At 53.6% G+C, this 25,192-nt stretch overlaps 7 protein-coding genes and 1 non-coding gene across 8 annotated transcripts; 2 read left to right on the forward strand and 6 right to left on the reverse strand.

Moving 5' to 3' along the window:
• Positions 1 to 1,124: 1,124 nt before the first annotated feature.
• Positions 1,125 to 1,196, reverse strand: SODALDRAFT_t164. Its single transcript has one exon. It is a non-coding gene; the product is annotated as a tRNA-Gln (tRNA).
• A 758-nt stretch (positions 1,197 to 1,954) lies between these two features.
• SODALDRAFT_335323 (VHS domain-containing protein) lies at positions 1,955 to 5,005 on the reverse strand. The gene is made up of 5 exons (XM_028612425.1): positions 4,710 to 5,005; positions 4,509 to 4,641; positions 4,166 to 4,450; positions 3,329 to 4,106; positions 1,955 to 3,271 (listed from the first exon to the last, which is right to left on the reverse strand). The coding sequence occupies exons 1-5, from the start codon at positions 4,781 to 4,783 to the stop codon at positions 2,367 to 2,369; spliced, it is 2,175 nt and encodes a 724-aa protein (XP_028464049.1). The 5' UTR covers positions 4,784 to 5,005; the 3' UTR covers positions 1,955 to 2,366.
• Positions 5,006 to 5,971: 966 nt separating this feature from the next.
• On the forward strand, positions 5,972 to 9,003 carry SODALDRAFT_281703 (cysteine proteinase; the record flags this gene model as incomplete). The annotated part of the gene is made up of 2 exons (XM_028608301.1): positions 5,972 to 8,041; positions 8,107 to 9,003. The coding sequence occupies 2 exons, from the start codon at positions 5,972 to 5,974 to the stop codon at positions 9,001 to 9,003; spliced, it is 2,967 nt and encodes a 988-aa protein (XP_028464050.1).
• A 528-nt stretch (positions 9,004 to 9,531) lies between these two features.
• SODALDRAFT_380580 (hypothetical protein) lies at positions 9,532 to 10,915 on the reverse strand (the record flags this gene model as incomplete). The annotated part of the gene is made up of 5 exons (XM_028615114.1): positions 9,532 to 9,898; positions 9,984 to 10,464; positions 10,549 to 10,587; positions 10,733 to 10,763; positions 10,884 to 10,915. 5 exons carry the CDS (start codon positions 10,913 to 10,915, stop codon positions 9,795 to 9,797), a joined length of 687 nt encoding a protein of 228 aa, XP_028464051.1. The 3' UTR covers positions 9,532 to 9,794.
• A 654-nt stretch (positions 10,916 to 11,569) lies between these two features.
• SODALDRAFT_352264 (long-chain-fatty-acid-CoA ligase) lies at positions 11,570 to 14,496 on the forward strand. The gene is made up of 3 exons (XM_028613587.1): positions 11,570 to 12,310; positions 12,389 to 14,027; positions 14,153 to 14,496. Exons 1-3 carry the CDS (start codon positions 11,877 to 11,879, stop codon positions 14,240 to 14,242), a joined length of 2,163 nt encoding a protein of 720 aa, XP_028464052.1. The 5' UTR covers positions 11,570 to 11,876; the 3' UTR covers positions 14,243 to 14,496.
• A 787-nt stretch (positions 14,497 to 15,283) lies between these two features.
• Positions 15,284 to 19,762, reverse strand: SODALDRAFT_215536 (KH domain-containing protein). Its single transcript, XM_028607302.1, has 5 exons — positions 19,660 to 19,762; positions 18,841 to 19,565; positions 17,419 to 18,719; positions 16,390 to 17,342; positions 15,284 to 16,290 (listed from the first exon to the last, which is right to left on the reverse strand). The coding sequence occupies exons 2-5, from the start codon at positions 19,477 to 19,479 to the stop codon at positions 15,329 to 15,331; spliced, it is 3,855 nt and encodes a 1,284-aa protein (XP_028464053.1). The 5' UTR covers positions 19,480 to 19,565; positions 19,660 to 19,762; the 3' UTR covers positions 15,284 to 15,328.
• Positions 19,763 to 20,431: 669 nt separating this feature from the next.
• On the reverse strand, positions 20,432 to 21,073 carry SODALDRAFT_335326 (hypothetical protein). The gene has a single exon (XM_028612426.1). It carries the CDS (start codon positions 20,944 to 20,946, stop codon positions 20,479 to 20,481), a length of 468 nt encoding a protein of 155 aa, XP_028464054.1. The 5' UTR covers positions 20,947 to 21,073; the 3' UTR covers positions 20,432 to 20,478.
• A 368-nt stretch (positions 21,074 to 21,441) lies between these two features.
• Positions 21,442 to 24,446, reverse strand: SODALDRAFT_341192 (Pkinase-domain-containing protein; the record flags this gene model as incomplete). Its single annotated transcript, XM_028613021.1, has 5 exons — positions 21,442 to 21,543; positions 21,658 to 21,992; positions 22,079 to 23,215; positions 23,291 to 23,531; positions 23,658 to 24,446. The coding sequence occupies 5 exons, from the start codon at positions 24,444 to 24,446 to the stop codon at positions 21,442 to 21,444; spliced, it is 2,604 nt and encodes an 867-aa protein (XP_028464055.1).
• Between the last annotated feature and the right edge of the window lie 746 nt (positions 24,447 to 25,192).

Here is a 25,192-nt window from a genome sequence, read left to right on the forward strand (position 1 = left end):
ATTTTTAGCACGAAGTAGGTAGAGCTAAAGGTCGCGCGGCACTTGGTAGTCACATGCTAGGCTGCTAATAATGCACTCGGTAGACATAATAAAGACCGGAAAATAATACTAATACTGAGGCTATATGTGCCTACCGGGAGATTCTCGAACGCCAGATGTTTTTCTGTTACTCCTTGAGGTCGTATTCTTCAACCAGAACACAGAATAACTACCGCGGATGTCATACTCAAAAACGTACTACTACACCAAAAGAGAATCCTCTAATGTGTAGGTACTTCTTGGTGTCTTATATAGTTCAACAGCGGAGATAGGTACCATAATCCTCCACACACAAAGCCGTAAAATGACGATTTGTGGGGTGACCGAAGAGGAAGGCCAACTGGATGCTAACTGGTCAGTTAGACGGACGTCGGTCCGTGCCTTTTTATTGGCCGACAGCGGTAATTTCCGTGGAGGCACATTTTGAGACGGGGCCCTGGGGGCTCCAGACGAGCGAATGTTCCCCAAATTTGGATTGCGTGCATGAACTGAGCCAGTGGCCGCCATCCAATTCTGGAACCGTACAAGGCATTTGCCATGTGCGATCTTCAGTGCTGTTGAAGTCATTTGTTGTGGGAGTATGTGGGAAAAAATAGGCCCTTGTTTTCGATGTCCAGGATCCATCACATTGGATACGATCATGGTCATATATTGAATGTTGTTGACATGGACAGAAGCCCAGGCATCTCACAACGGGAGTCTGCCAAAAGCACACTGGTGCCCGATGATTCACAAAGGTAGATGGGTAAGTACCTAATTACCTAAGGAGGCGCAAAAATTCATCAGACGCGGAAGTAATTGGTATTTCGACCAGGCCTGAGATCTTGACGGGAATGGTTTTGGTGGAGCTTTGCAAAGGTGCAAAGGCTGGGCCGCACTTTGATTCAACTGATTTTGCATCACAAAATAATTACTTTCACTGCAAATGATATAATTCGCTCCAGTCCATGATATGATGTGCTTGCTTATGGCATGCAAACCCGTGGCTATGGTACGGGGGGAAAAAAAGCGTCGTTTTCAACCTGCTTCGTAACGTCTTCAGCATAAACGTGGTGAATTTTTCTTTGGCAAAAAAGATAATCACAAGGTCCAACCAGGAATCGAACCTGGACCCTGGGAATCAGAATCCCATGTCCTAACCATTAGACTATTGGACCACTGTTCTCCCCGAAATCGTAGCTTGAGATTATGTCGCCATAGCCATCGGCTTGGATGAATACATTCCGTCCTGTTTAGATGTTGCTTGGGCAGATGAAACACAGAAGAAAATGTTCTAAGAATAAAAACGATATACTCTTTTGACCGACCGAGGGTCATCTTCAATACCTAGGTACCTTAGTTGGTCGGTATAGATAGGGGGATTGAAGCGGTATCCTTGGGCAGTACCTTAACGGTCAGATCGCCACATCACGTGATTATAAGGGAGTGAAATGTTGACTGACTAATCGCAGACAAGAGACGGGTGACGGGATTTGCTAACTTCTTCAAACGCAGTCTCCAGGCGAGATGAGAAGCCCATCCGGAGTTATGAGCACGAGAAGAACCGTTAGAATTGAGGACCGTTTTCACACTCGTTCAGGGGCTCGAAATCGCCATATAGGAAATCCAATCAATCATGACCATGCCCATCGCCAACATGTTCCGACTTTTTATTACGCGAGCACTGATTTCAGATCACAGGCGGACCGGACCCACAAAAGACACTAGCTTGCGGCTCCCGCCGAAATACGCTGACTAAGGGACGGGATCTTACCTAATTTCGGACAGCTCATTTGTACGATACAGGAACTAGCTAAGCTGAGACCCTTCGGCCTTTATCTCTTCCCCTACCCCTGTTATCCCTTGTTACGTGGGGTCTCCTCGATCAAGGACGAAGTCGACCTCAAGGGCCATCTCGTGACGGTATCATGGAAGTAGGGTAATATATGGTAAAGCTGCCGCAACGCATGGGAAATACCCGCAACATCCTTCCATTCTCCCCTTTGCATAAGGTAGGTATAAGTCATGCTAGTTGTGGCCTTGTAGGGCTGGACTGATGTCATATTTGCTAGGCCGTTCCTATAGACACGGGCGGTGGCCAACCTTGCAGTTGCGAAGGATGCGCGGCAAGAGAGAAGAAGAAGCAAGGGTGACTGAATCTAGGCAGACGCTGCGCCAGCACTTCCGTGAAATCCAAATACAAATCAGTTAAATTGAGACCAATGCCGCCCTCCCGGACCACGCGTGACAATCTTCGTCGATCTCCCCCCCCCTTCTCCCTGCTTGGATCCTGAACGTCACCCGTCCTTGTCAACCTTCACAAGTCGCAGCCGATGCCTCAATTCAATTTAGAGTTCGATCAAGCTCTCTTCGACGGCCGGCTGTTTTGGAGCATGCCGGGGCGCCGAAGGAAATGTTTCTTGAGCATACCCGCTGTATTGTTGCCCGTGCCAGCCTTGGTTGGGCTGGGTCGCTTGTTGAGGCATTGACGGCTGCCAATAGTTCTGCTGCTGGGGAGCTGGAACATGCGCTTGATGGGGCGGCGCAGGTTGTGTGGATTGCGCCGACTGAGTCGGCTGTGTCGGTTGTGCTGATTGTGCCGGTGTCTGACCCGGTGTCTGTTGTGAGATGGATGGTCGGTGATATTGCGGTGGGTGGTGAAGGTTAGGGTAGGGTGACGCGGCTGGCTCCGTAGCAGAAGGCGCCGATGGCTGCTGGCTCGGTTGCTGGGAGTTGTAATAATACGCGGCCGTTGAGCTTGGATCAACTCCTGGTTCCCCGGGATGGGTTTGGCTGCGGTGATCAGTCTGAGGGCCTGGAGCCTCGCTGGGTGGATATCCCACATGTTGCGGGTAACTGGGGTCAGATTGGGGTCCCGTGCTACCCCTCCAGCTTTCCGGCCCCGGGACGTTTTGAGCGGAATAATGAGCTGAAGGAGGTCCGGATACGGAACCACCAGTCCTATCGTATGTCTGGAGACTGTGCTGGGGTGGCGTAGGATAACCCTGCTGTGGAGCCCGTCCATATTCTGGCCTCTGATCGCCTCCAGTATAGAAATTCTCTGCCGGGCCAACCCCGGGTCCCGGGGCGCTGGCTTGGAGTGACGGGTATGACCCAGAAGCTTGTCGCGCCGGAGGAAGTGCGTAACCGCCGAGAGTGTGCTGGCTGTAAGCTTTTGAAAGTCGCTCCTCCAACATCCTATCGTAGTATCGTACGACAGTAGAGAGTTTCGCGTGAAGGTCTAAGAGAGTATCTAGAATTTCCCGTTAGAGCAAAAGAGCCCAGTGGTCTATGCAATATGTTGACTTACCGTGTTTGCTCATCGTTTCTCCATAAGTCCTCGCAAGCTTTGGCCGCAATGCACCAATGCTGTCGTAGAGTTCCTGAATTTGAGGCTCACGCAAGATAGTCCCAGGAGGTTGCGACTGGAGGCGATCCACTAAAGTGGCAAAGAGATTGATGTTTTCGGCCTCTACTGGCGTTAGCTCGTAGTCGTTCTTTGGCACGGCAAATGCGGTGCTTGTTGAAGGACCCGTCCCGGAACTTTGCTCCGTCTGCTCCTTTAAGGCGGCCGCGTGACGCTTCTTCTGCTCCTCCATATCTGCCAAGGACGCCGCTATGGCCGCCTTCAGGTCATCGTCTTCTTCATCGGCTTGCGGCCCTGCCGAAGACTTGCCGTTGATAGTGGCGCGTTGGTGATGAGGTTTCGATCTGGGCTCAGTGTAGGCTTTAGATTCCTCCAAGCTCAGAGCCAATGCCTTTTTGAGGTCTTCGTCAAATCCGTCCTCGACTCGGGCACTGCGTGGCTGCATGGCGGAGGTGCTGCGGCTCTTATGAGGGTAGGTAGGTGACTTGTCCAACGATGCCGCACCGTGGCCCCCTTTCCCACTCTTGTCCATGAGTTTCGCATAGCACCCATCATCAACACGAACGGCTTGCATGATGCCTAGATGAGGCAGAGGGAGAGATTTGCTCGAGCACTGCTGGTCAAAGCAATTCCCGCAGTTTCGACAATGATGTTTTCGGTTCGTAAACGTGAAAGGGGTCCGGCACCGCATGCAGACGTCCGAGTCTATCCATTCGGGAGGCTTAGGCCAGGAATATGTTAGCAAAGCAGATAGGTTTAGACGGTTGAGACGCAACTCACCGCGCTGCTGTCGATCATGCTGCTTGTGACGCTAACTTTGGGCGGGAAGCGGTGACCCTCGTGCTGTAGCTTCTTGTATACATCGCCGATGTAACCCAGATCGTAGCGACTTTCAGTAGCCACTGCCCATGACTGTATTAGTTCGAGGATTTTCGACTTCACTTGTGGGTTGACGGCTGCGGGTCCGACTGCGTGAAGCAGCGACACGAGATTATCCATGAATTCTCTCGACGCGATCTCGGCGAGGAAATGTGAGCCACCGTTCTTAACGCATGTATCAGTAAGCTAGAATAACTGAAGTTAGCCCCATGCCCGTGAAATATGTGCCTGTGGTGTGACGTGCATTAAGGGCGCTGAGTTGGGTATTGGGATTTCGATTGCCGATTCGCTTCTTCAAGGAACGCATAGCCTCCTTGGGCTGAACTGTCTTAGATCGAATGATGTCGGAGATCTCTAGGTTGAGAGCGATGTCCTCTCTGTACCATCTGGTCAGCTGGACTTCGTAACACACAGACGGTTTGATCCAAAGGGTACAACAGCTTACAGGCTGCTGCTCGTCGCCTTCTCAATCTGTTCGTCCAGGGCCGTGTTGGCCGAAGAAGTCCACCAGCCCATCATGGTGGAGCAGACGTCGATTTCAGAGAGCGCGGGCAATAGAATAGGATTGCAGGAGTCTTCACTCTATCGTGGGCTACGCTTCGGATTCCAACAGAATTGCGATAGAAGCCTGAAAGTAAGGTGGTCGGACGAATTGTGTCGTGGATCAGATCGAGACGATGATGCGGTGATAATCACTTGGTTGTTGATGGGAGCTTGTGATGCAAGGCTGCCTGCTGGGACAGTACTAGGGATACCTACCTTAGGTAGTACGTTGTACGCCGCCCGCCCTGCCCTGATGTGATTGCTCAGCACCATGTGAGATAAGGTATCCGTAATAATTACCCCGTACCCGGTATCACGGACAGCGCTGACTAAGTAAAGTAGCACGGTCCCCCCTAATTCCTTCTGCCAAGACCATGACGACAGCGAGGTGGCGATGTTCACCTCCATTTGTCCTCCGTTAAGACAAAATAAATACAAAGTGTGGCGCAAGACGACTGAGCAGCTGGGTGTTCCTCGATGAAGATATACCCTACCCTCTTGTAATTATTTATTCCCGTAACGAAAGTAGAATACGAGATAGTGTAAGTGCTGGGTGCCTCCAAGGTTTGGATAATAATAGCTACCTTGTCCATATGATCGGAGTGGGGTGAGTGTGTAGGGGCTATTACCGAAGTAATTATAGGTATCCATAGGTCTATGAAAGTGCACGTGACGGAGAATTTAGGCATCTCAAAGCGTCTTCCGTGGCAGTGATTCCATTGTTCAGACCTCGTGGCGCTTAACTTATAATTAATTAACAGACAAAGGTCCTTTGACGACACCACTGTGACCAACCCTCCAACAAACACCCGTACGCAACGTCGCTGAGTCCGCGGGACAAAGACATACACTACGCCTTATTCCTCGAGAATGATGTTCATTCCAGAGAACTACTCGGCGTTGTCATTGGGACGTCTCTTTCGTTAAATATATCCATCCGCACATACCTATTACGTCCTTCCAACGATTTCAGTTTCGCGACTCCTGTCCTTGCTAGCTCGATTTGCACTCTCGCGCTACTCCGTTGTACAGCGACATGTCTGACTATCTTCAAACGACTTTGAAAACCGAACACTCGCTGATATGAGCATCCTCACAACTTCAACTGCTAGCACGATCCCCGCGATTCGTGACCAGTCTGCACACCGTCACGCTGTCATCTCCATGGCAAATACCAGGGCTGGTGGTGGTGGTGGTCCCAATGGCGCCGGCGCCGGCCAGACACCACTGCCGCACATAGACGACCTCACCTCACCTTCGGTCGACATCGACATGAGTCTTCCCATGCGCAAGATTCTAGAACGCGTGGATACTCTCCTTCGGCAAGCCGAAGCCGATCGCGACTTTGGCCGACCCGACCGTGCGCTGAGAGGATATATAGAAGCATCCGTGATTGCCATCCGAATGATTCCCACTCATCCGGAATACGTCTCGCTACAACTAGAACGGTCCGACCTAAAGCGCCTATATTCGAGCATTAATAAACGAATCGGAGATCAGTATGATAGCTTTGAGAGGTTCAAGGCGAAGATCAAAGCGGATAATGAAAGAACGGGAGTCCAGCCTACCGTGAGGAAGCAGCATTGGCCGGGCCATGCAGATAAGGAGCAATCCATGGCACATCGTCCGCCCACGGCGACAGGGAATCTCAAGTCGAAACCCACGGTCCACCCAAAGCCTCGCGCTCTACACGGTAGCGCTATTCGCCCCGGCTCGGCATCTGGACTGCCTGCTCACAAGAACGGCGACGACCTGATTGCGCGCTTCTCCAACCTGCGAGGTCCTGCTGCATTTCCCGGGCAGGATCCACGTATTCGGACTCACCCCCCGAAGACCACCTCTGCAAACCGGCCCTCCACCGACGCGAGCATTCCCACAAGCATACCAGGGCTGCCGAAAGCTCCCGATGCCATTTACAGCCCGGCAAGAGGGACGCTTACTGAGACAGCAGCATCGCTCCCGACAAGCACGCGTGGTGGCCTTTTCACACGGACCCCGTCGTCAACGCCCGCGATACCGATGTCACCAAATTCTAGGTCAACTTATGAAGACTACTTCACCGCGCCATCGGGCTCCAGTAGGCCGTCTTTCGAGATCCCAGATGGTGACGGGATCACTCCTGAGGATCTCATCGAGGTAATGCAGAAGCACGCAAGGATACTACTGATCGATATACGTGACCGGGAGGAGTTCAATAAAGGGCACATCAATTGGCAGACGGTCATCTGCATCGAACCTCCAATACTCCTCCGCGATGGTGTTACTTCTGACAGCATCGAAGAGAGCATGATTATTGCGCCCCGCCAAGAAAAGGAGTATTTTGACCGGCGGGACAAGTTCGATCTCATTGTTTTTTACGATTGGGATTCTACGGCCTTGCCTCAATACATTGGCCAGTCGGGTAACAGCGCCCTGTTGTCACTCCAGCGTGCTCTGACCACGTTGAGCTTTGGAAAAGAGCTTCAGGGACACCCCAGATTTCTCAAAGGGGGCCTAAAGGCATGGCTTGATGTCCTGGGGCCGCATTGCCTGCAGCCGTCTCCAGGACACGAGGTGTCCCACTCCCCGGTGTCATCTAAGAAGTCGGGATTGCGACCCATTGTCAAGTACAAGCCTTCGAACCTCGATCCAGATCAGTTGCATGATTGGGAGGACAAGGTCAAGCTTGGGAGTCAGAAACCAGACGCCGAAGATGCTGGCTACGTGCATAACCTGCAAGAATTCCACAAGAAGTTCCCACCGGCAGAGCCTCAGTCCATGGTATCCCCACCAGCACCTCCCGAACCTCCTAAAAAGGACCAACCTTCGGTTGCTCCACCCGGGAAGGGGGTAAGCCCTCCTCTAGTTCCCCCGCTGCCTACTCAGCCAACGCTGCCCAAGCCAGCCGTGCCGAAGACCACGGTAAGCGGGCTGTACGATGGGAACGACGGGTCAAGCTTCGGAACCACGTCGAAATCGACCAAGCTACCGGGCACCAAGGCTAGCGAGCGGCGCATTACCGGGCTGTACAACCCTCACAACTGGTGCTACGCAAATAGCACCATCCAGTCTCTGAGGATATCGCCCGGATTCGGCAGGGAGCTTGCGACCAGGGAATGGGAGACGTTGTATCAGATTCCGAGACGGAAAGACGAAAAGTCAGACAGCCCTCGACTGATGGTGCGAATCGTCGCAAATTTGTTCCATTGGATGGCGGAGGGTAGCTTTCCTGTGATGAAAGCGCAAACATTGATGGTAGGTGAAGCTTCGTCTTCTTCCGTCCAAAAAAATGAGCAGCAGATGTTGACCATCTTGTTTAGGACTACTCACTCTCACTGTGCAAAACTCCGAACGGGTCGGCAGGCCAACAGCAGTTCGGAGGCAACCAGCAGCAGGATGCCCAGGAGTTTATCTCATTTCTCATGGACGCTCTTCATGAGGAGACGAACACAAGGAGAGACCAGACTGTGAACGACGACAACATGAACAACAACATATCCGGCATGAATTCCAAGTCGCTTCTGCAGGGCGCACACGAGTGGTGGGAGAACCATTCCAAGACCAATCGCTCGATCGTCGACCGCTACTGGCGCAACCTCGAGGTCCAGATCACCACATGCACGAGGTGCTCAAGCAGATCCTATCGGTGGGCGCCCGCCGAAATGGTCGTTGCCACGATCAGCGCCAAGTCGACGTCCACCTTGGAGACTTGCTTGTCGACCTCCATGGCACCCGAGGTCTTGGACGACTACCAGTGCGACAAATGCAAGGGCAAGCACGAGGCGAGGCTGGAGCGCAAGCTTGCCCGGCTGCCGGAGCTTCTCTGCATCCACCTCAACCGGTTCACGTACGGCGGCGGCGGGGTGCAGAAGAACTGCAGCAAGGTCACCTGGGATTTCAACAGCCTCAACATGGAGCCCTTCTTCATCCCGCGCGAGGATCGCAAGCTGCCGGCCGGGATGGAGACGGGACCGGCCTTCCAGGCGCCCTTCGCGTACGAATGCTACGCGGTGGTGACACACGCCGGCGCGACGCTGCATTCGGGACATTACTACACCTATGTGCGAGCGCCCAACAGCCCCGACTGGTATCATCTGAACGATTCCGTGGTGAAGAAGCTTGCTGGCGGGCCCAGTCCGAGAATCTACGGGTATGGCGACGCCGTGCCCTATCTTGCTTTCTTCAGGAGGAAACAGCCAGGATCCTCGGGAAGCTGAAAGTAGGGAAGAGGAGTCTGGGGCATCGGGTCGGATTGAAAGGATTGCAGGACAGGGGGGAGGGAGAGCGGATGAGTTAATGACCACTCATGATCATGTTCTCGTTGGATACCTACTTAAAGCAGCTTTGCCGGTTTCGCTACCCTTACAGCTATAGAGATACACATGGCCTCTTTTTTTTTTAATTTCTTTTTTGGTTTCTTTGTTCTTTTTTGTTTTTTTTGTTTCTTGATTTTTTCTTCTTCTTCCATCTGGCGACTGTTTTTTCTCCATACCCTGCGTCCTTCCGTCCTCCTCTTTCCTTTCTCTTTGATGCCCCGAGCGTGGCGTTCCACAGCAAACAGCTTCCTGGGACTGGTCGTTGGAGGCGGGTTAGGGATGTCGATATTTTTAGACGACGTGGCTTGGAGCGCCGACTCCGTACAAAGAAAGTGACATAATTAGTTGCCCACCCACTCAGGGATAGCATATATCATCATCATCGCATGTTAGTGGAATGCTTAGCGATATGCATGACCTTGTCAATTGCTCCTTGCTCTCACTGGTTTCTGGGTCTCTTTACGGTCCAACACGACGCCAACGGCTCGAGTATCGCGTGTTCTCTTCGAAATAACTCTTTGGGGTATTGAATCTTTCATTTGTCTACTTTAGCGTCCGCATTCGTTTTCTTGGTCGTACAAAGAATAATAGGTACGGCCTTTGTACAGGGCTGCCTCCAAAACAGGTTCCTTTGTCATGGAGGTCCTGGTCGTCTAGAAGCTTACTGTCGGGCCGTTTCTCTTTTGTCTCTCTTAACCCTTGGAACTGTTACTGTTCTTCAGGACATGATGGCTCGCCATTTTTGCAACCGGGGATTTTGTCTCGGCCCATGACGCTGCCCTCAATTCGAAGGGACCTGAGTTGTGTCGTGGCTGGTGCGATTATTGAGGTAGCCGGCTACACTCTGAGATTGTACTTGACCCAAAGTAAACCTACCTCACCATTCTGGTACGCGCCAGCCTGCCTTGGAGGTCTCCTTTTTCTTGCACTCTCGGGCAGTCCCATGTCTTCTCCATAGACAGGAACGCCGGAGATGACCGACCCCGCGTATCTATCGTCCATGCAGAACGAGGTTGGTATAGTAGTAAAGACATTGGGGGGAGACGGAGACCGGGCGACGAGAGATCCGACAGAGCGAGAGGCAGATCCGTCGAGCGTGTGAGTGTGAGCACTAGACGAGGGGTACGGACGGATACTCGAAACAAGACTGATACAATTGAAGTGAAGGCAGACGGCGACATCCCCTGTACGCTTGACTTTGCGCCGCTTGCAGTTGTAGCACCCATTGCAGGACTTGGTATGACCCTTCCGGGGAACGGGTTTTCTCCCGGTCTCGGCTGGAGGGTGAAGGTTCGGAGCTAGGGCCCCGCGCGAGTGGGCTCGGCGGTACTGGATTTGGTGACAGACCCCGGTGCGATTCGTCTGCGTCCATTCATCTTGTCCCTTTTCTTTACTCCGACCCGTGGCCGTCCGTCCGTTCCACTAGCAGTGAGAATGTAAATTTACACGGAAATGGGACGAGTTGTGCGGTGACATGCCGTTGTGCTAGAGCGGTTCGCCGCGAACAAGTGGAACAAACGCCAGAGTAGGCAATCAACGCGTGCGGAGTACGAAGTAGTCGCCGGCCGAGTCATTGGTGAGTCGTCGCGTCCTCTTGACGCGTCTACACGTTACCTTACCTACTCTTCACCCTCGATCGCCAAAAGGCAGCGAAGTCGCTGCTATGTGCAAGAGACAGCGTAAAGTTTCGCGGCGGGGCCGATAAACGAGACCCGGTGCAAGGCTCTACCTCTGTACTATATATACCATGTACCATATAGATTATGGCCGGCAGGCTGCACTTGGTTGACGAGACGCTCCCGTAGAGATACATGATTACTTAATTCTACCGCCGATTGCCTCAGGTCTGGCCAACATGATGTTGTGATGTTGCATGCGCCAATGCGATAAGAACTTGGGAGAACCCCCAAATTTCAGTGCCTTTCGTAAGCAATGCCGTCACCGCAGTCTGTCTCCTTATTACAACGTAGGTGTGCACCGACCAAGCACTAATTCAGGCAAGATGGGCGTCAGTGAAAATGATGATGAATTGATCGGCTTTGGTGTACACGTGTAGATGGTCAGGCAGCACCTAGGTCTCTCAGATACCATACCGGTACGGATATACTAGATATACTTCTATTTCTCTGCATACAAAATCATCGGAAGTCTCTATCCAGTAGCATGTTACAGCCTTGAAAGGTCTACCTAGGTAGCTTGGTTGGTATGGAATCCGTGAGTTCTAGTGTAGGACTCGAGAGATTAGTAAGGTAGGAATCGCACAGCTGGGTAAGGTACCTGAGAAGCCCCACCCCACTGTAAAAGTGTTCCGAGGTCCTACCACCATTACGTCAAGTACGGATGCTTGTCTTGGCATGCCGCCTGCGTAAGCTGTGCGCTGCCCCACAGCAGCTGCAGCACCTATGCCCATAGAGGGGCCGTGTCCACAGGAGGTACGGTACATATATCTTGTATGACAGCAGCACGGATACGCACTCCCTTCGTCGTCAGCTCCTTCCTTCACATTTCACCTTGTTAGGCTTTACGAAGTACGTGTAGTATTCCTATACCCCGACTTGCCTTGACTTCCAACCACGTATCGTGACTTTCTTCACCTTCACCATCTCCAAAGCTTCGTAACAACACCCTCCAACCCCGCTTCCCACGACTTTGGTCACCCAGCCAAAATCGCTTCCTTGACGAGTCGCCCAAGCGGGCTCGTCTTCTTATTTGCGACATTCGCCCTCATCCTCGCCCTCGTCCTTTCACCCACCGCCCTGGGCCCGCGCGACATCATGCCCAACCACCAGACGGGCAGCCTGCCCCTGCACCCAATCTATAAGCCGCCGTATACCATCGAAGCTCCGGGCTACGAGAAGGTCCCTGGCGAGACCATCCCCCGCCGAAACCCCAAGTCCAAGGATGGCCTACACAAGGAACCGTCCAGCGATGTCCATACTCTCTACGACATCATCAAGCGCAGCGTCCGTCTCTACCCCAATGAGCCCGCCGTCGGGAGCAGGAACCTCGTCAAGGTCCACACCGAGAAGAAGATGGTCCCGAAAGGCGATGGCACCGAGGCCGAAAAGGAGTGGCAGTTGTTTGAGCTCACCGGCTACTCGTTTCTCACCTACACCGAGTTTCACCAGTACATCCTCCAGCTCGCATACGGCTTGCGCAGCCTCGGTCTGTCCAAGGGAAGCCGTCTGCACCTGTTCGCACCCACGCAGTAAGCTCAATATTCCCCTCGAGGGCCGCCATCGCTCTCCCTTTCTAGCTCCGTTCTCTAACCTATTCCATTGTCTAGCCTGAACTGGTTTTCCTTGGCTCACGCCTGCGGGTCGCAATCCATGTCTATCGTTACGGCCTATGACAGTCTTGGTGCTGCGGGCCTCGAACACTCCCTTCTCCAGTCCGACGCCGAGGCCATGTACATTGAACCAAACCTCCTCAAGACGGCCAGCGGGCCGCTGAAGAAAGCCAAGGGCATCAAATTCATCATCTACAACGACTCCTCTCACTTCGCAGACGGCACTGAGGTCGACGCCTTCAAGCAATCCAACCCTGACGTGCCCATTTACAGCGTAGAAGAAGTCCGTAAGCTGGGCGAGCAAAATCCGGTTGATCCTGTCGAGCCTACACCCGAAAGCCTCTTCTGCATCATGTACACCTCTGGCTCTACAGGTCTGCCCAAGGGCGTTCCCATGACGCATGAGAATATGCTGGCTGCCGGTATGAACGTCTCTTCTTTTTCTGTGGAAGCCACAGTCCCCTCTCGGGCTCAGCCAGCTTGTGCCGCGATGCTGATCTTCTCAAACGCAGTCACCGGTCTCTATCTCAACGTCGAAGACATTGTCAGCCCTCGAGATTTTTGCTTGGCATATCTGCCTCTAGCGCACATTCTCGAGCTTGTCCTAGAGAACATCGTCCTCTTCATTGGCGGCACGATAGGTTACGGGAATCCGCGTACACTATCTGATACTTCGGTCAGGAACTGTGCTGGTGATATGCGCGAATTCCGCCCGACCGTTCTCGTCGGCGTGCCGCAGATTTGGGAGACGATCAGGAAAGGCGTGGAGAGCAAGGTAAACAAATCCGGTGTCCTGACCAGGTCACTCTTCTGGGGTGCCTTCAACTACAAGTCCTTTATGACTAGGAACCATCTCCCCTTTGCCAAGGTCTTGGACCCTATTGTTTTTGGCAAGGTCCGCGAACTGACCGGGGGTCGTCTTCGCTTCATTTTCAATGGTGCCAGCGGCCTGGCTGAGGGTACAAGGCATTTCCTTTCCATAACTTTGGCGCCCATGGTCGTTGGCTACGGCTTGACGGAAACGGGTGGAAATGGTGCCCTGGGAAATCCCCTCTCGTACACGGCGAGTTCTATAGGCCCCGTGCCCGCGGCGATCGACATCAAGCTCGTTTCCGTTCCTGAGCTCAACTACTCTGCCGACGCGGGGACGGCGCAGGGTGAGATCTGGATGAAGGGCCCTGCCGTCTTCCATGGTTACTTTAAGAACGAGGAGGAGACGAAAAAGGCCATCACCCCGGATGGTTGGTTCAAGACAGGCGACATTGGCGAGTTCGATTCCGACGGCCATTTGCGCGTCATCGACCGTCTCAAGAATCTCGTCAAGCTGCAGGGGGGCGAGTATATTGCTTTGGAGAAGCTGGAGACCGCCTACCGGGGCAGCCAATTTGTGAATAATATCATGGTGCATGCCGACCCCGAACAGTCAAGGCCCATCGCCGTCATTGCACCCAACGAGAAGGTCCTGGCTGAGGAGGCCCAGCGCCAGGGTGTGAGTGAAACCCAGATGCACTCGGATGCCAAGGTCAAGAGCGCCGTCCTCAAGGACCTCGTCGCTATCGGCAAGAAGGCTGGCCTGAGCCCCTTGGAGATCGTGTCGGCCGTGGTGCTGGCTGAGGAGGAGTGGACCCCCGCGAGTGTAAGTTGGATTTGTCTCATCCCTGATGTTCTCCCATTACCCATGCACCCATGCCACCGCGCAACACGCATAAACAGAGACACCTCTCCCCAATACTCAGAACAACCGATGCTGACTTCTCTCAGGGGTTCGTCACTGCCACACAGAAGGTGAACCGCCGGGTTCTCACTGAGCATTATAAGGAACAAATCGCAAACGCCTTCAAGAGGCGGTGAGACTCGCATGTTGAAGCGTTGTGCGATGCCATATGTGATATAGCCTTGAAGCGGAGGGAACAATGATGGTGGTGATATGTTTGTTCATGGATGGTTAGGGTAAAGGAATTTGAATGACAGCTTGGGGAACTGACCCTCTACCTGAGTGATCTTGAATGCTGTTGTACGCGACCGAGACCGCATGTATGTCCGCATGTGATTATGTTCGAGGATCTTCACCCAGCCAGCATGGTCTCTTCAGCAGGAAGAAGCCCCCATGATTTGTTTGTCATTTGTTGTGTTTGGTATGATGGCCTTTCAAGAAGCAACTCATATTTTCCGAACCAAATGAGTTTTCCCTGCTTGACTTTCTTGGTGACCACTCGTTAATAACAAGCAGCGTCTGGGTTCAGGCATGTTTGGGGGTCTACAGGACAGGCAAGGCAACCAGGATGGAACTCACTGTAGTCGTGTTTTTTTTCATGACATCCGTTAGCAATTTCTATCTACCTTGGGAAATGGGTCGAGCATTGTGTATATTGTTTGATTTTTTTCATGTTTGTTTGAGTTTAGATCTTCCCTCTGGCTTCCAGTTTTGCTTTTTCCTCGACGACCTGCAAAGACCCCCCAGTTTATTTTCGTCCCCATTCACAAGTCATCTTCCTCATCCAAGCAACAAACATGGTATGCCAGAAACATAGAGGAGCAAAGGCATATATGAAGGAATTTGTTGACACAGGAAACCCCCCTTCCAGCGTCACCTGGCTGCAGGCGAGTGTAAGGAGGGTTGGGCACCGTCAGCCCCTACTGCTGCAACCGCTGTTCCATTCTTATAGGCCCCAGTCTACTCTCCATTGCACTTTTCATATCCTATATAATGCAGATATTTTTTCCAAGACGGTGGGAAATCCTAGAAATAAAAAAAAAATAAAAAAAAGAAGAAAAAGAAAAAATCCAACAAAGACACATGTAAAAGATGTAAAAGCGGCCTCCCTTTTCCCTTGTATGGTACAGTAGGCCCACCAGAGACAGGAAGCACCCCTTCTAACGGCATTCCCAAGAGACAGACCAATGAACATTTGTCGGGTCATTCAGGCTCTTGTCTGCTTAGTCCCGAGAGCGGGAGCTAATGCCTTCCCGAACCGCCTCCAAGATCAGGTCTTTGGCCTTCTCCACCCCTTCGGGGCTACCCGTAATCTCAATGGCGTCCTCCTTGGCGTCGTTGCGAGGCACATTGATCTTGCAGCCCGTCTGCTTACGGATCGAGTTGACCTTGCTGCCGCCTTGGCCAATGACGTAGCGGTAGGTCGTGGGGTCCGGCAGCACGAGGAGTCCGATCGTGGTGTTCTTACGAGCCTGAGAGAGGGCGTTCGCAATGGCCGCCTTGGCCTTCTCCACGTTCTCGGGAGACCCGCGGAGCACCCAGGGGATGTCGCCATCTTCGGTAGAGGCCAGGCTCTCCACCTTCCACGAATGGGCCTCGGCCGTGGTCGCTTCGTCGTCGGTGATGAGCGGAAGAGAGCCCCCGTTGGCACGGGTGGCCGTGGACTTGGGCGGCACCGAGTGGCCGTCGTGGCTAACGGTCACCTGGTGGTTGTTGCGGAGCTGGCGGAAGATCTGGCCGTTGTTGGAGACAGCGTGGTGCAGGTTCCGGGGCACCATTATTGTCTCGCCCTCCTGCTCCTTGACCAGGGACGAGATGTGCTCCTTGGCCTTGGCCAGCTTATCGGGGACACCGGTGAGCTTGATGCCCGTCTTACCGTCACCCTGACGCGGGATGTCAATGGAGACGCCCAGCTGCGCCTCCAGCTGTCGCTTCGTTTCTCCGCCACGGCCGATCAGGCTCCTGTGCTTCTCGATGGGCACATCCAGAATCTCGGTGACCTGGCTTTGCCGTTCCGCTACGATTTCCTGGATTCTGGCGCAGATCTTATCGACGACTTGGGAGCGGCCTTCGATCTTGATAGCATTGCCGTCGGCATCCTGCTTCGGGAACTGGATGGTGCGAGCGAGTTCACGGCGGTCGCCTGACCCACCAGCGTTGACGACAATGTCCCGGAGAATGGCGCCTTCAAAAGTAAAAAACCCCCCCATGTCAGTAGGGATGGACGTAGAGACGAAAAAAAAAAAAAAAAAAAAAACAAGCACAGGCAGGCGGATTCCCTTACCTCCCGGACCGATCAAGTCCTTGTGGAACTTCTTGTCGACTTCAATCGTCTTGACAACGGTGTCCTCGAAAATTGCCTTCTTCTCTTCGAGAGCCTTCTTCGCCGCGGCCACTTCGGCCTTGCCTCCCTTGATTTGGATATCAATCGTCTCTGTGTCCCGAGTACCGGGAATGTCAATCTTGGCTCCGGTGGACTGGCGCAACTCATCAAGAGCGGCACCTCCCTGGCCGATAAGGGAAGGGACCTGTTTCTGTTGGACGGTGACAGTGGCCGTGAACGAGTTGTCCCTGTAGTACTGGACCAGTGACAAGATCTCATCGCGGGCCTCATCGGCGCCCTTCTTAGGCCCGCGGACAATAACCTCATCAGGGGCTTGCTGCCGCCGCGGTTTGCCAGCGTCGCTCGCCGTGTCGGCGTTGGACTCGTCATCTTTGCCGCTCTTAGCAGGCTTGGGGAAGAAGATGTGAACCTTGTACTTGTTCTGGAGACGGTTGATGAGACTGCCGCCGACACCAATGAGCTCCCTGTGGAATTTGGGCTCGACCTTGAAAATGTGCGTGGTCTCATCGGCCCAAGTACGAGCCAGCGAGTTGATGTGACTCTTGGCGGCTTCGGCCTTGGCCTTCGGTCCCTTGAGCTCGACCTTGCCGTCATGTACCTGAATCTCGACGTCGAACCTCTCGCGAAGCTCGCCGATATGGCTGCCGTTCTTACCGATCAGGTGATTGGCAAACTTCTGCGGGAAGTCGAACGTCGTGACAAGGCCGCGTTCTTTCTCGTCTTCGATTTCTTGCGCTACAAAAGCGGCAATCTTGTTCTCAAGTGACTCGACAGCCGAAGCGGGCCCCCGGAGAGTGACGATCGTCTTGGCCGAAGAGACTCTGATTGGAATCTGGTCCGCAGACCGTTTTTCCTGTTCCTTCTTGATGAATCGTCGCAGGCGCTCGTGGAAGCTAAACCCAGTCGTTAATGATCATGTCACAAAACATAAACAGCCCACCTAAGGGTCAGCGAATAGGGGGCACTTACATCTGGGGAACGTCGATGGAAGTGGAGACGATGCTCTCCTGCTTGTTGATAATGTCCAAAATATGCGTCCTGGCGTCCTCTAGGCTCTTCCTGAACGTCTCCTCCTCCTCTCGGCTGGGAGCCCCAGTCTTGATTTGATGCTGGGGCTCCGCAGCAGAAGGGCCCTCGAAGACCAGAAGGACAGGAGCGCCAGCATCTTCGGCTCCAGGAAGTACGACGTGAACGCCATGGGACTGCGTCATCCGTGGGCTCACCTCTTTGCGGAGGTAAGCATGGAAGAACGGATCCACCGGCACCGTCGTGATCCTGGAGGGCGGCAGGGCATGGATGACACCTGAGATGGCAGACTGCGCTTTAATGGCATTCTTACCGTCTCGAGCGTACACTTCCCAGGGCATAGCAGTGCCGTCGGGGTTACGAGGCGTGGTGATGTGAGTGTTGTGCGCACGCTCCAACTCGGAAATGATGTCGCGCTGGCGAAGGAAGCGGGTGATATGACGAGCATGCATCCTGGCACCGTCAGGTGCATTCCTGTGGAAACGGGAGATGTCGACCTGGGAGCTCTGCATGTTCATGGCAAGCTCCATGGCATGCTCCATGCCCTGCTCGATTCGCTGCTTGGGGCCGATGACGGTGATCATGTCGCTGTCATCATCCGTGGGCAAGAAGATGGTGCAGCCGGTCTGAGAAAAGAACTCGTCGGGCGAGACGCCACGGGAGCCGATAATGAACTGATGGCGGCCGGGCTGGATGGCGAACTGCTGCATCAATAGCTGGTCCCTCAGCTCCGCGACCCGGCGCTGAATCTCGGCACGCGCAGCATGAACCGCCTCGCGCTGTCCGGCGAGGTGAATGAGGTTCTCCTGGGCCGCAGGGGAAAACTGTGGGCGGTCCCCGGATGGCGGAACCTCAGGAAGGGGCTCGGACGCCCATACCTGATAAGGAGGGACGCGGATGTGGACACCCTCTTTCTCGAGCCCTCCAATGCCGCTCCTGTCTGGGCCCACCAAAAAGGGATAGAACTGAGCGGGGACGTCGCGCAGCTTAACGTTGATGTTGGCAGCACGCTCTCCGGCAATCTTCAGGATTTCGTTTCGGGCCGAAGCCGCCGACAGAGCATTGCCTTCGACAAGGACATCAATTGTGGCATCATCGTCGTCATCCTGCGCCGCACCGAGCTCCTCGGCCTTGGGCAGCTTGATGCGGGCGCCCGACTTCTCCTGGAGTGCCTTGATCGTCGAACCTTGTTTGCCGATAATATGTGCTCGTGCGACCTGAGGAATGGGAACGCGAATGGTCGTCTATGGGGAGCGGTACGGAGGGACGATTATGTCAGCTCAACGAGTAATAGGGACAAAGTTTTTTCTTTTTTTCTTTTTTTCTTCTTTTTCCTTCTTCGTGATGAGGTCAGGAGATGCCCACCTTGGTGCCGATTTGCTCGACAAGATCCTTCAAAGCTTGTTGAGCAACGTCTTGCTGGCCAGTGGCGTCAAACTTGAGACGACCATTGCCCGACGTCGACATGGTAATGTTGGCGCGCGACTTGCGGTTGATCTCCTTGATGATATCGGGGATCGGCCGGCGCAGCTCGGTGCGTGGCAAAACGTACTGGGGTTCCAGGACCACGGTTTCGACATTGCGGCCGGGAATGACCATGGAAGGGACACCCCCCGTGGGCGTTGCGACGCCCGACCCCGGGGTCGAGGATCGAGAGATTCCGTTTGCCGGAGCGGAGGAATTGCTTTTCGCACCCCAAACAGGGGCCACGTTGGCACCACCCTTGGGTTTTGAAGCACCGAGCTCGGGGAAGAGCTCGTGGGACTGCGTGTCCAGAGCCCGCGTGGGAGCCTGGCTCTCCTTTTGCTTTCCAGCAGCCTTAGCGGAGACAATCTCTTCCGAAGACGGAGTCTGGGAGCTGCCGCCATGGAAGCTGGTGGTGGAGAGGTCTTCGTCCGGTACCTCCTCCACTGTCACATGGTGGGGAGCTTCGGCGTGCGTCTGGAGCAGTCGCTGAGCAGCGGAAAGCTCAGAACCATTGGTGTTGTTTGCGGAAGACGCCATGTCGAAATTAAAAGGGCCAATGTCTTTTGAAGAGTATTTTCAGGCTACTTGGTCGAGGCCTGGAAAGGAAAAACGGCGGGACCTGACTAGGGGAGGAAGAACAAATGTGTTAATGCCAACTACGTATGTCATCAGAGACAATGGGCATAACCCGAGTCCATATGAGTTGCAACGGCTTACCGAAGTGAATTGAGGCGTAAGAAAAGAAACGGAAGCTTTCTTTCTGGTCTGAGTTCCGAATGGCGATGGATTGAGAAAGGAATTGCGCTTGGAGGAAGGTTCTAAAGCCTTTCCTAGCACATCGCGCAATTGTAAGCGTAGAAGGCGGAGAAAAAGGGGGCGGAATCCAGCGACGTCCGAGGACGGTAAGAAGAAGAACTGCAACGCAGGAGGTAGCCTGGCGCTGTTATTCGTGATTAGGTGACGGAGGAGAGTGAATTGGTTAAATTGAAGAAGGCGGCGAGAAGGGAGGGTCAGGGGGAACAGGGTGAGGAACGCAGCAGCCCTGTGTCGGATGCTCCACGATGTCCAGATCGAAAATCTAGGCGAGACAGCGAGCAGGGAGTCCTTCCTTCCAGAAGAGTCGGACACGTCCCCCCTACAAATCCTGGCCACATTCCCCATGTGTTTTTGGCGGGAAACATTGGCCACTTAACCATTCCTGGTTAAGCTACTTCTGCGACGCCTCATCGCCTCAGCACGCCACAGGGTTAGGCGCCACATCCACATGCTATGTAATAAGTGATATAAGTGGCCTGTTCTGAAACATTATCCATAACCAAATTCGTGAGAAGTGAATCGAGTCACGTGAAAGGACACGTAGTGTGTTACACCGTACTACCTTACCCCGTACTCCACACTCCGTATTCCATGTGTAATTCCCGAAGACGATACGATACGATGCTTCGGAAGGCAAAGCAACACAGGTTGCTGATATGAAATAGTCAGAAGTCAACTTTCTGTGTCGATGGAAAATGTCTATTCTTTTCTCATCCAAACTTATCCCATTTGGTGAAAACTGGGTCCATGGGAATCTCTTTCATTTGCCGCCGTCATTCGTACAAAATAAATAAATAAAATAGAAAAGCTCCGAGTCGCAGATCTACTTCGTAGGGACTTTCCGCAGCGTCCCATTTTGGAGAACGTATGGAAGCCAAGTAACGCAAAGAGAGGGGTGATAGCAACCCCAAAGTCCCTGTTGCCCTCATCCCAAAGTCTTCGGGTACCCTTCATCGGCTGGTCTTCCCGTAGTCTCACAGCATCCCTCCCTCGCCAGTGGCTGCTGCGGGAGTTGCTCCATATTGGTATCATCTGACACCGGATGACCAATTCTTTCTCGAGCGATCGAGATCGCTCATATACAACGCAAACGGGCGGTCGAGGCTGTGACACAGAGTGGAGGAGTTGGTCGTGATATGCAGTCGTGTCTGCGTCGATGTATCGACAACCAGGCACCTTCACACCCATGGTGGCATTATCAAAAATTGGAAAAGGAAAAGCAAAAAAAAAAAGAAGAAAAAAGCCACAAAAGCCAATGTCAAGCTAGTAGTGGTGTGCTGCTTAGTTATTTGGGAGGCATAGGACTCGTTCGGGCCGAAGCCTGTTGCCCGCACAGTGTGGCTCATGCTGCCATGAAATGAGGCCGCCTCCGATGAGGTGCAGTAGACAGCGTTCCGTATCCGTAGAGACGGCGGGATCGAAGAAGCTGAGCCGGGGCTCGAGTGTCCCTTAATCGAAGTATATGCAGAACCCCGAGTATCTGCTTGAATAGGTGCTCAGCATATCCCGGAGTTTTGAAGCCGGAAAGGGAATAGGGAATAGGGAATAATAGTTTCTGAAAGATGCTTGAATTTGTCGTACTCCGTAGAAATGAAAGACCTGCCACGTAAATGGGCTGAGCTCGTAGCCTGTCAACGGCTTCAAGCGGGACCAGAACTGAACTTAGTGTGCGAAGAACCACTCCTACTGGCCTTTGCGCGCCTTTTCCTGGAGTCGCGCTTCTCGAGCCGCGCGAACGAGTGGTGACAACTGAGAAAGGTCGACACATAGTTTCATGAAATCATGCTGTGGGGAACGTCCATGTCAGTCGGTTGATCAACAAAAAAAAAAGAAGAAGAAGAAGAAGAAAAAGGCCACAAAGCAAGGTGTAGGAGGATCCATCAATGGTTCACGACGTACCCGAAGAAGATCATGCGCGCTGGCACGTTTTTCAGGGTCCACCTTCAAAGCAAAGTAGAGGAAATCCCGGAAAACGGGCGAGAGATCCCGTTCGTCCTTGATCGCGGGAGTGCCATTAGTCGCGATCAGCCACAGTGCGCGCAGAGGCGACTCGGTCAGATACGGCGGCTCTCCCTCGATCATTTCAATCGCCATAATCCCGAGGGACCAAATATCGACCTTCCGGCCGTATTCTTTCCTCGTGACAACTTCCGGTGCCATCCAGTAGGGGGTTCCGACCATCGTTGTGCGCTTATTCTGGGCTTCGTTGATGGTGGCACAGAAGCCAAAATCGGCTGGAGAACTCGAAATTAGCCTCGACATGTCATCCCATCGTCTGGGGCCGCTGACCAAGAAAGAAGAGAGAAAGAAAGAAACGTACTGAGCTTGATGTTTCCATCAAGAGACAAAAGGATATTGTCCGACTTGATGTCACGGTGGATGACGCCCTTTGAGTGAAGGTGCTGAAGGCCCTTCAGAGTCTCGCGGCATACCGACGCTATTTGGCCCTCGGTCATCATGTTGAAGGTGACCACGTCGGTGAGACTGCCGCCCTCCATGAACTCCATGACGACCCAGAGCTCACCACCACATAAGTAGCTGTCAATGAAGTTGACAATATTCGGGTGAGAGCTCTCCTTCATGACGAGGATCTCGTTAATGATGAGATCCTTTTTCGGTTGTTGTTCGAGGTTCATCTGCTTGATGGCCACAAGACGATTCGTCCCGCGCTCATGCCCAGTAAAGACCCCGCCGGAGGCCCCCTGACCGATCTTGTTAAACCCGCGGTATATCTCCCGGGGATCGCCCTCGGAACAAATACGCTTGAGTGCCGCAACCACGTCGACGTTATTGCTCTGGCGTGCCCGGTGCCTAGGCCGGGAGCCCGGTTGGCCGGGCACACCAATTTGGGGCCTATGAGACGGGTTCGTGCTGGCAGTACTTCCTCCTTGAGAATACGGCTGTTGGGCCGGGCTTGGCGACGTCACGGATGGTTGTGGCTGATGGGGATGAGGTGCCGGCTGCCTCTTGCTGGGAGCCCGACCGATCTGCCCGGACATGGCAGCTTGGGCCTGAGCCAAAGCTTGTTCTTGCTGTTGCTGGAGAAGCTGCTGCTGATATGATGCGGCGGCTTGCGACGGCGAGAGGGCAGGAGGCGGACCGGCCGGTGAAAGAACTTGAGGCTGGTGCTGATGAGTCAGGGGCTGGGGGCTGGCTGGTGCATAAGGCGCCGGCCCATTGACACGGGAATTGGACCGCGACCGGTGCTCCTCGGGAAGCATGGGAATGCTATCCTTGGGCGGCGCGTAGGCCGTGGCGGGCAGGTCCTCGCTGGGCTGTGACATGCCGATGCCCGAGTCCTTCGTGACGTACGGTGCGGGTGGCGCAGTTCTTGCCGGTAGATTGATGGGGGGTCTCGGAGCAGGGCGACTCGGCGTGAGATTGGTGTCCTTTGCCAGACCCAGGCCTCGGTTCTGGCCGGGAACCGGAGGCGGTTGTCGAGGATTTTCGAACGATCCTTCATTATCGACAGTTGGCAACGTGGACACGCCAGAGACGACACTCATGGATGGACTTGGGAGTGGTGACATACCCATATAACTTGTTGGCGGATACATACCTGGGGACATGGCCCCTCCAGGAGTGTTCACATATTGCCGATACTCTGGCGCGCGAGCATCATGGAACTTTTCTAAGAATTGATCTTCGGGCGGCTTCTCCGTGGTCTCCTTGTAGAATGTGAGGATGTCAACCATGGTCTGGGGGTGTTCCCTCCGCTCCTTCTCTGATATACCGCTCTCGTTAATGAGACGTTGCCATTCTTTTGGCAGGCCCTGTACGCCTGTAGTCAGCAAGAATGTATTTATGGCATCGATGGGTCTGAGCAAGGACAACGTGAGGGATGGAGAAGGGTAGGAACCGGTAGGAAGGGGAAAGACGAAAGGAAGAAAAAGCCTAACCGTAAATTGGCCCGTAGTGCTGTCATATCCGACATGGGTAACATGGACTGGGTTCTCGGGAGCCGAGATGACTGGCTTCTTCTGAGACCCGACGAGACTGTTCACAAAACCCGAGAATCCGGACTTTTTGCGAATGTTGCCTGGCTTCGAGTCTTTGCCCTCGTCCGAGTACCTTTTCGGGCTCAGCAACTGATTCTCCATTGTCGGGTTCGCCTGCGACTTATCCCTCATGACGGGTGCGGCCGAAGTGAAGCTCACGGAGCGGCGGAGTCCCGGCGACATGGTCTGGGCCGTGTGGGAGAATGGTTTGGGTGTGGTCGGAGCGGGGTCTTGGTGGAGGAAGGTCGACTGCTGAAGTGTCGGCGACTTTGTCTGCTCGATGCGGTCGAGGATGGCGGCGCCGTCAAAGGGGGCACCGATGAATCCGTCCGTCCCTTGCGGAGACCGACTGTCGAGGTCTGGGGAGATGGCGATGGCGGGGCTGCGATATGAGGACGGGGCGAACTGGCCCTGGGCCGGATTCGGTGAAGGGAAAGAGGGTTGACTGGAGGGGAGGTAACGAAGAAATTGGTCGTCGTGGGGGGTAGAAAGGCTGCTTCTGACGGGCGGCGCGCTCGGTGTTCGCTTCAGACTCGTGGAACTACGCTCGCTCTGGAGGGATTGGGCGTCGATGCCACCATCGAGGCCACCGGACGAGCGGGTGTACTGATGGTAGTGAGTAGACGGTGGTTTCTTGGTGAGCCTGCGACGCTGTGAGATCCCGTTGGAGAGAGAACTCTGGCTGTCCATGTTACGACCCGGAAGTCTTGCGCGCAAATATCATCAAACAAAGAGAGCCAAAGCCCGCAGGGGTGTGCAGTGTGAGGTGGGAGAAAAAAATCGGTAGGGACCGTGCAAAGGTGATTAGGTATGACCCCTTGCTAAGGTACTTCGATGGAGGCGGAGTTGAGCAATCACGTTGCTTGCCTTTGTGGACTCGTGGTCTGTGCTGGTTGTGCGGCTTGTGCGACTGAAGGTCAGTACGGGAGTACTTGGTACATAAACACTGGAGGTACCATAAGGTAGACTTGTCTCCAAACCTAACGCATTAAGTGGATGGGCGCATCAGTACCTTCTTTGTTTGTGGTAAGTGCTGGTTTTTATCCTTGTTTATTATCCTCGTAATCGATCACGTGTGAGAGCCGGTTGGTTGTTGTGTTGCCCTTGTTCGTCGTCTGTATTCGTGCCTTCTAAGGCTTTAATTAATCAAGGTACCTACCTGGTAGATACGCTAAAGGTGTACCCACGTAATGACTGCGATGACTTTAAAAAAAGAGCAACCTATAGGATGATGTACCTATCTCTGCAGGGTGCTTATATATGAGAATAGTCTTAAACGGTTAGGAAATAGAGTTATCAAGCCAGCACACTCACGTTATGCCTTATTTTAGCCACCTGGGATAAATCAAACACAAGAAGTCTCAACGATAATATTATGGCGCTCTCTCTTTGTGTTGCAGCCAGATAGATTCGGATAAAGGCGGAGACGAGATGAT

This window comes from Sodiomyces alkalinus (assembly GCF_003711515.1).
Source record: "Sodiomyces alkalinus F11 unplaced genomic scaffold SODALscaffold_9, whole genome shotgun sequence".
NCBI classification, from domain to species: Eukaryota; Fungi; Ascomycota; class Sordariomycetes; order Glomerellales; family Plectosphaerellaceae; genus Sodiomyces; species Sodiomyces alkalinus.

What these genes read in the sequence shown, in the direction of transcription:
- SODALDRAFT_352264 (XM_028613587.1), top strand. Translation starts at nt 11,877, where the DNA reads ATGCCCAACCACCAGACGGGCAGCCTGCCCCTGCACCCAATCTATAAG. An exon ending in CACCTGTTCGCACCCACGCA is followed by an intron (nt 12,311 to 12,388) that starts GTAAGCTCAATA and finishes TCCATTGTCTAG; the next exon opens with CCTGAACTGGTTTTCCTTGG. An exon ending in AGGAGTGGACCCCCGCGAGT is followed by an intron (nt 14,028 to 14,152) that starts GTAAGTTGGATT and finishes GACTTCTCTCAG; the next exon opens with GGGTTCGTCACTGCCACACA.
- SODALDRAFT_215536 (XM_028607302.1), bottom strand. Translation starts at nt 19,479, where the DNA reads ATGGCGTCTTCCGCAAACAACACCAATGGTTCTGAGCTTTCCGCTGCT. An exon ending in TCGAGCAAATCGGCACCAAG is followed by an intron (nt 18,720 to 18,840) that starts GTGGGCATCTCC and finishes CGCTCCCCATAG; the next exon opens with ACGACCATTCGCGTTCCCAT. An exon ending in TCCATCGACGTTCCCCAGAT is followed by an intron (nt 17,343 to 17,418) that starts GTAAGTGCCCCC and finishes GACTGGGTTTAG; the next exon opens with CTTCCACGAGCGCCTGCGAC.
- SODALDRAFT_335323 (XM_028612425.1), bottom strand. Translation starts at nt 4,783, where the DNA reads ATGATGGGCTGGTGGACTTCTTCGGCCAACACGGCCCTGGACGAACAG. An exon ending in CCCAACTCAGCGCCCTTAAT is followed by an intron (nt 4,451 to 4,508) that starts GCACGTCACACC and finishes CAGTTATTCTAG; the next exon opens with CTTACTGATACATGCGTTAA. An exon ending in AGAAACGATGAGCAAACACG is followed by an intron (nt 3,272 to 3,328) that starts GTAAGTCAACAT and finishes GGGAAATTCTAG; the next exon opens with ATACTCTCTTAGACCTTCAC.
- SODALDRAFT_335326 (XM_028612426.1), bottom strand. Translation starts at nt 20,946, where the DNA reads ATGGGTGTGAAGGTGCCTGGTTGTCGATACATCGACGCAGACACGACT.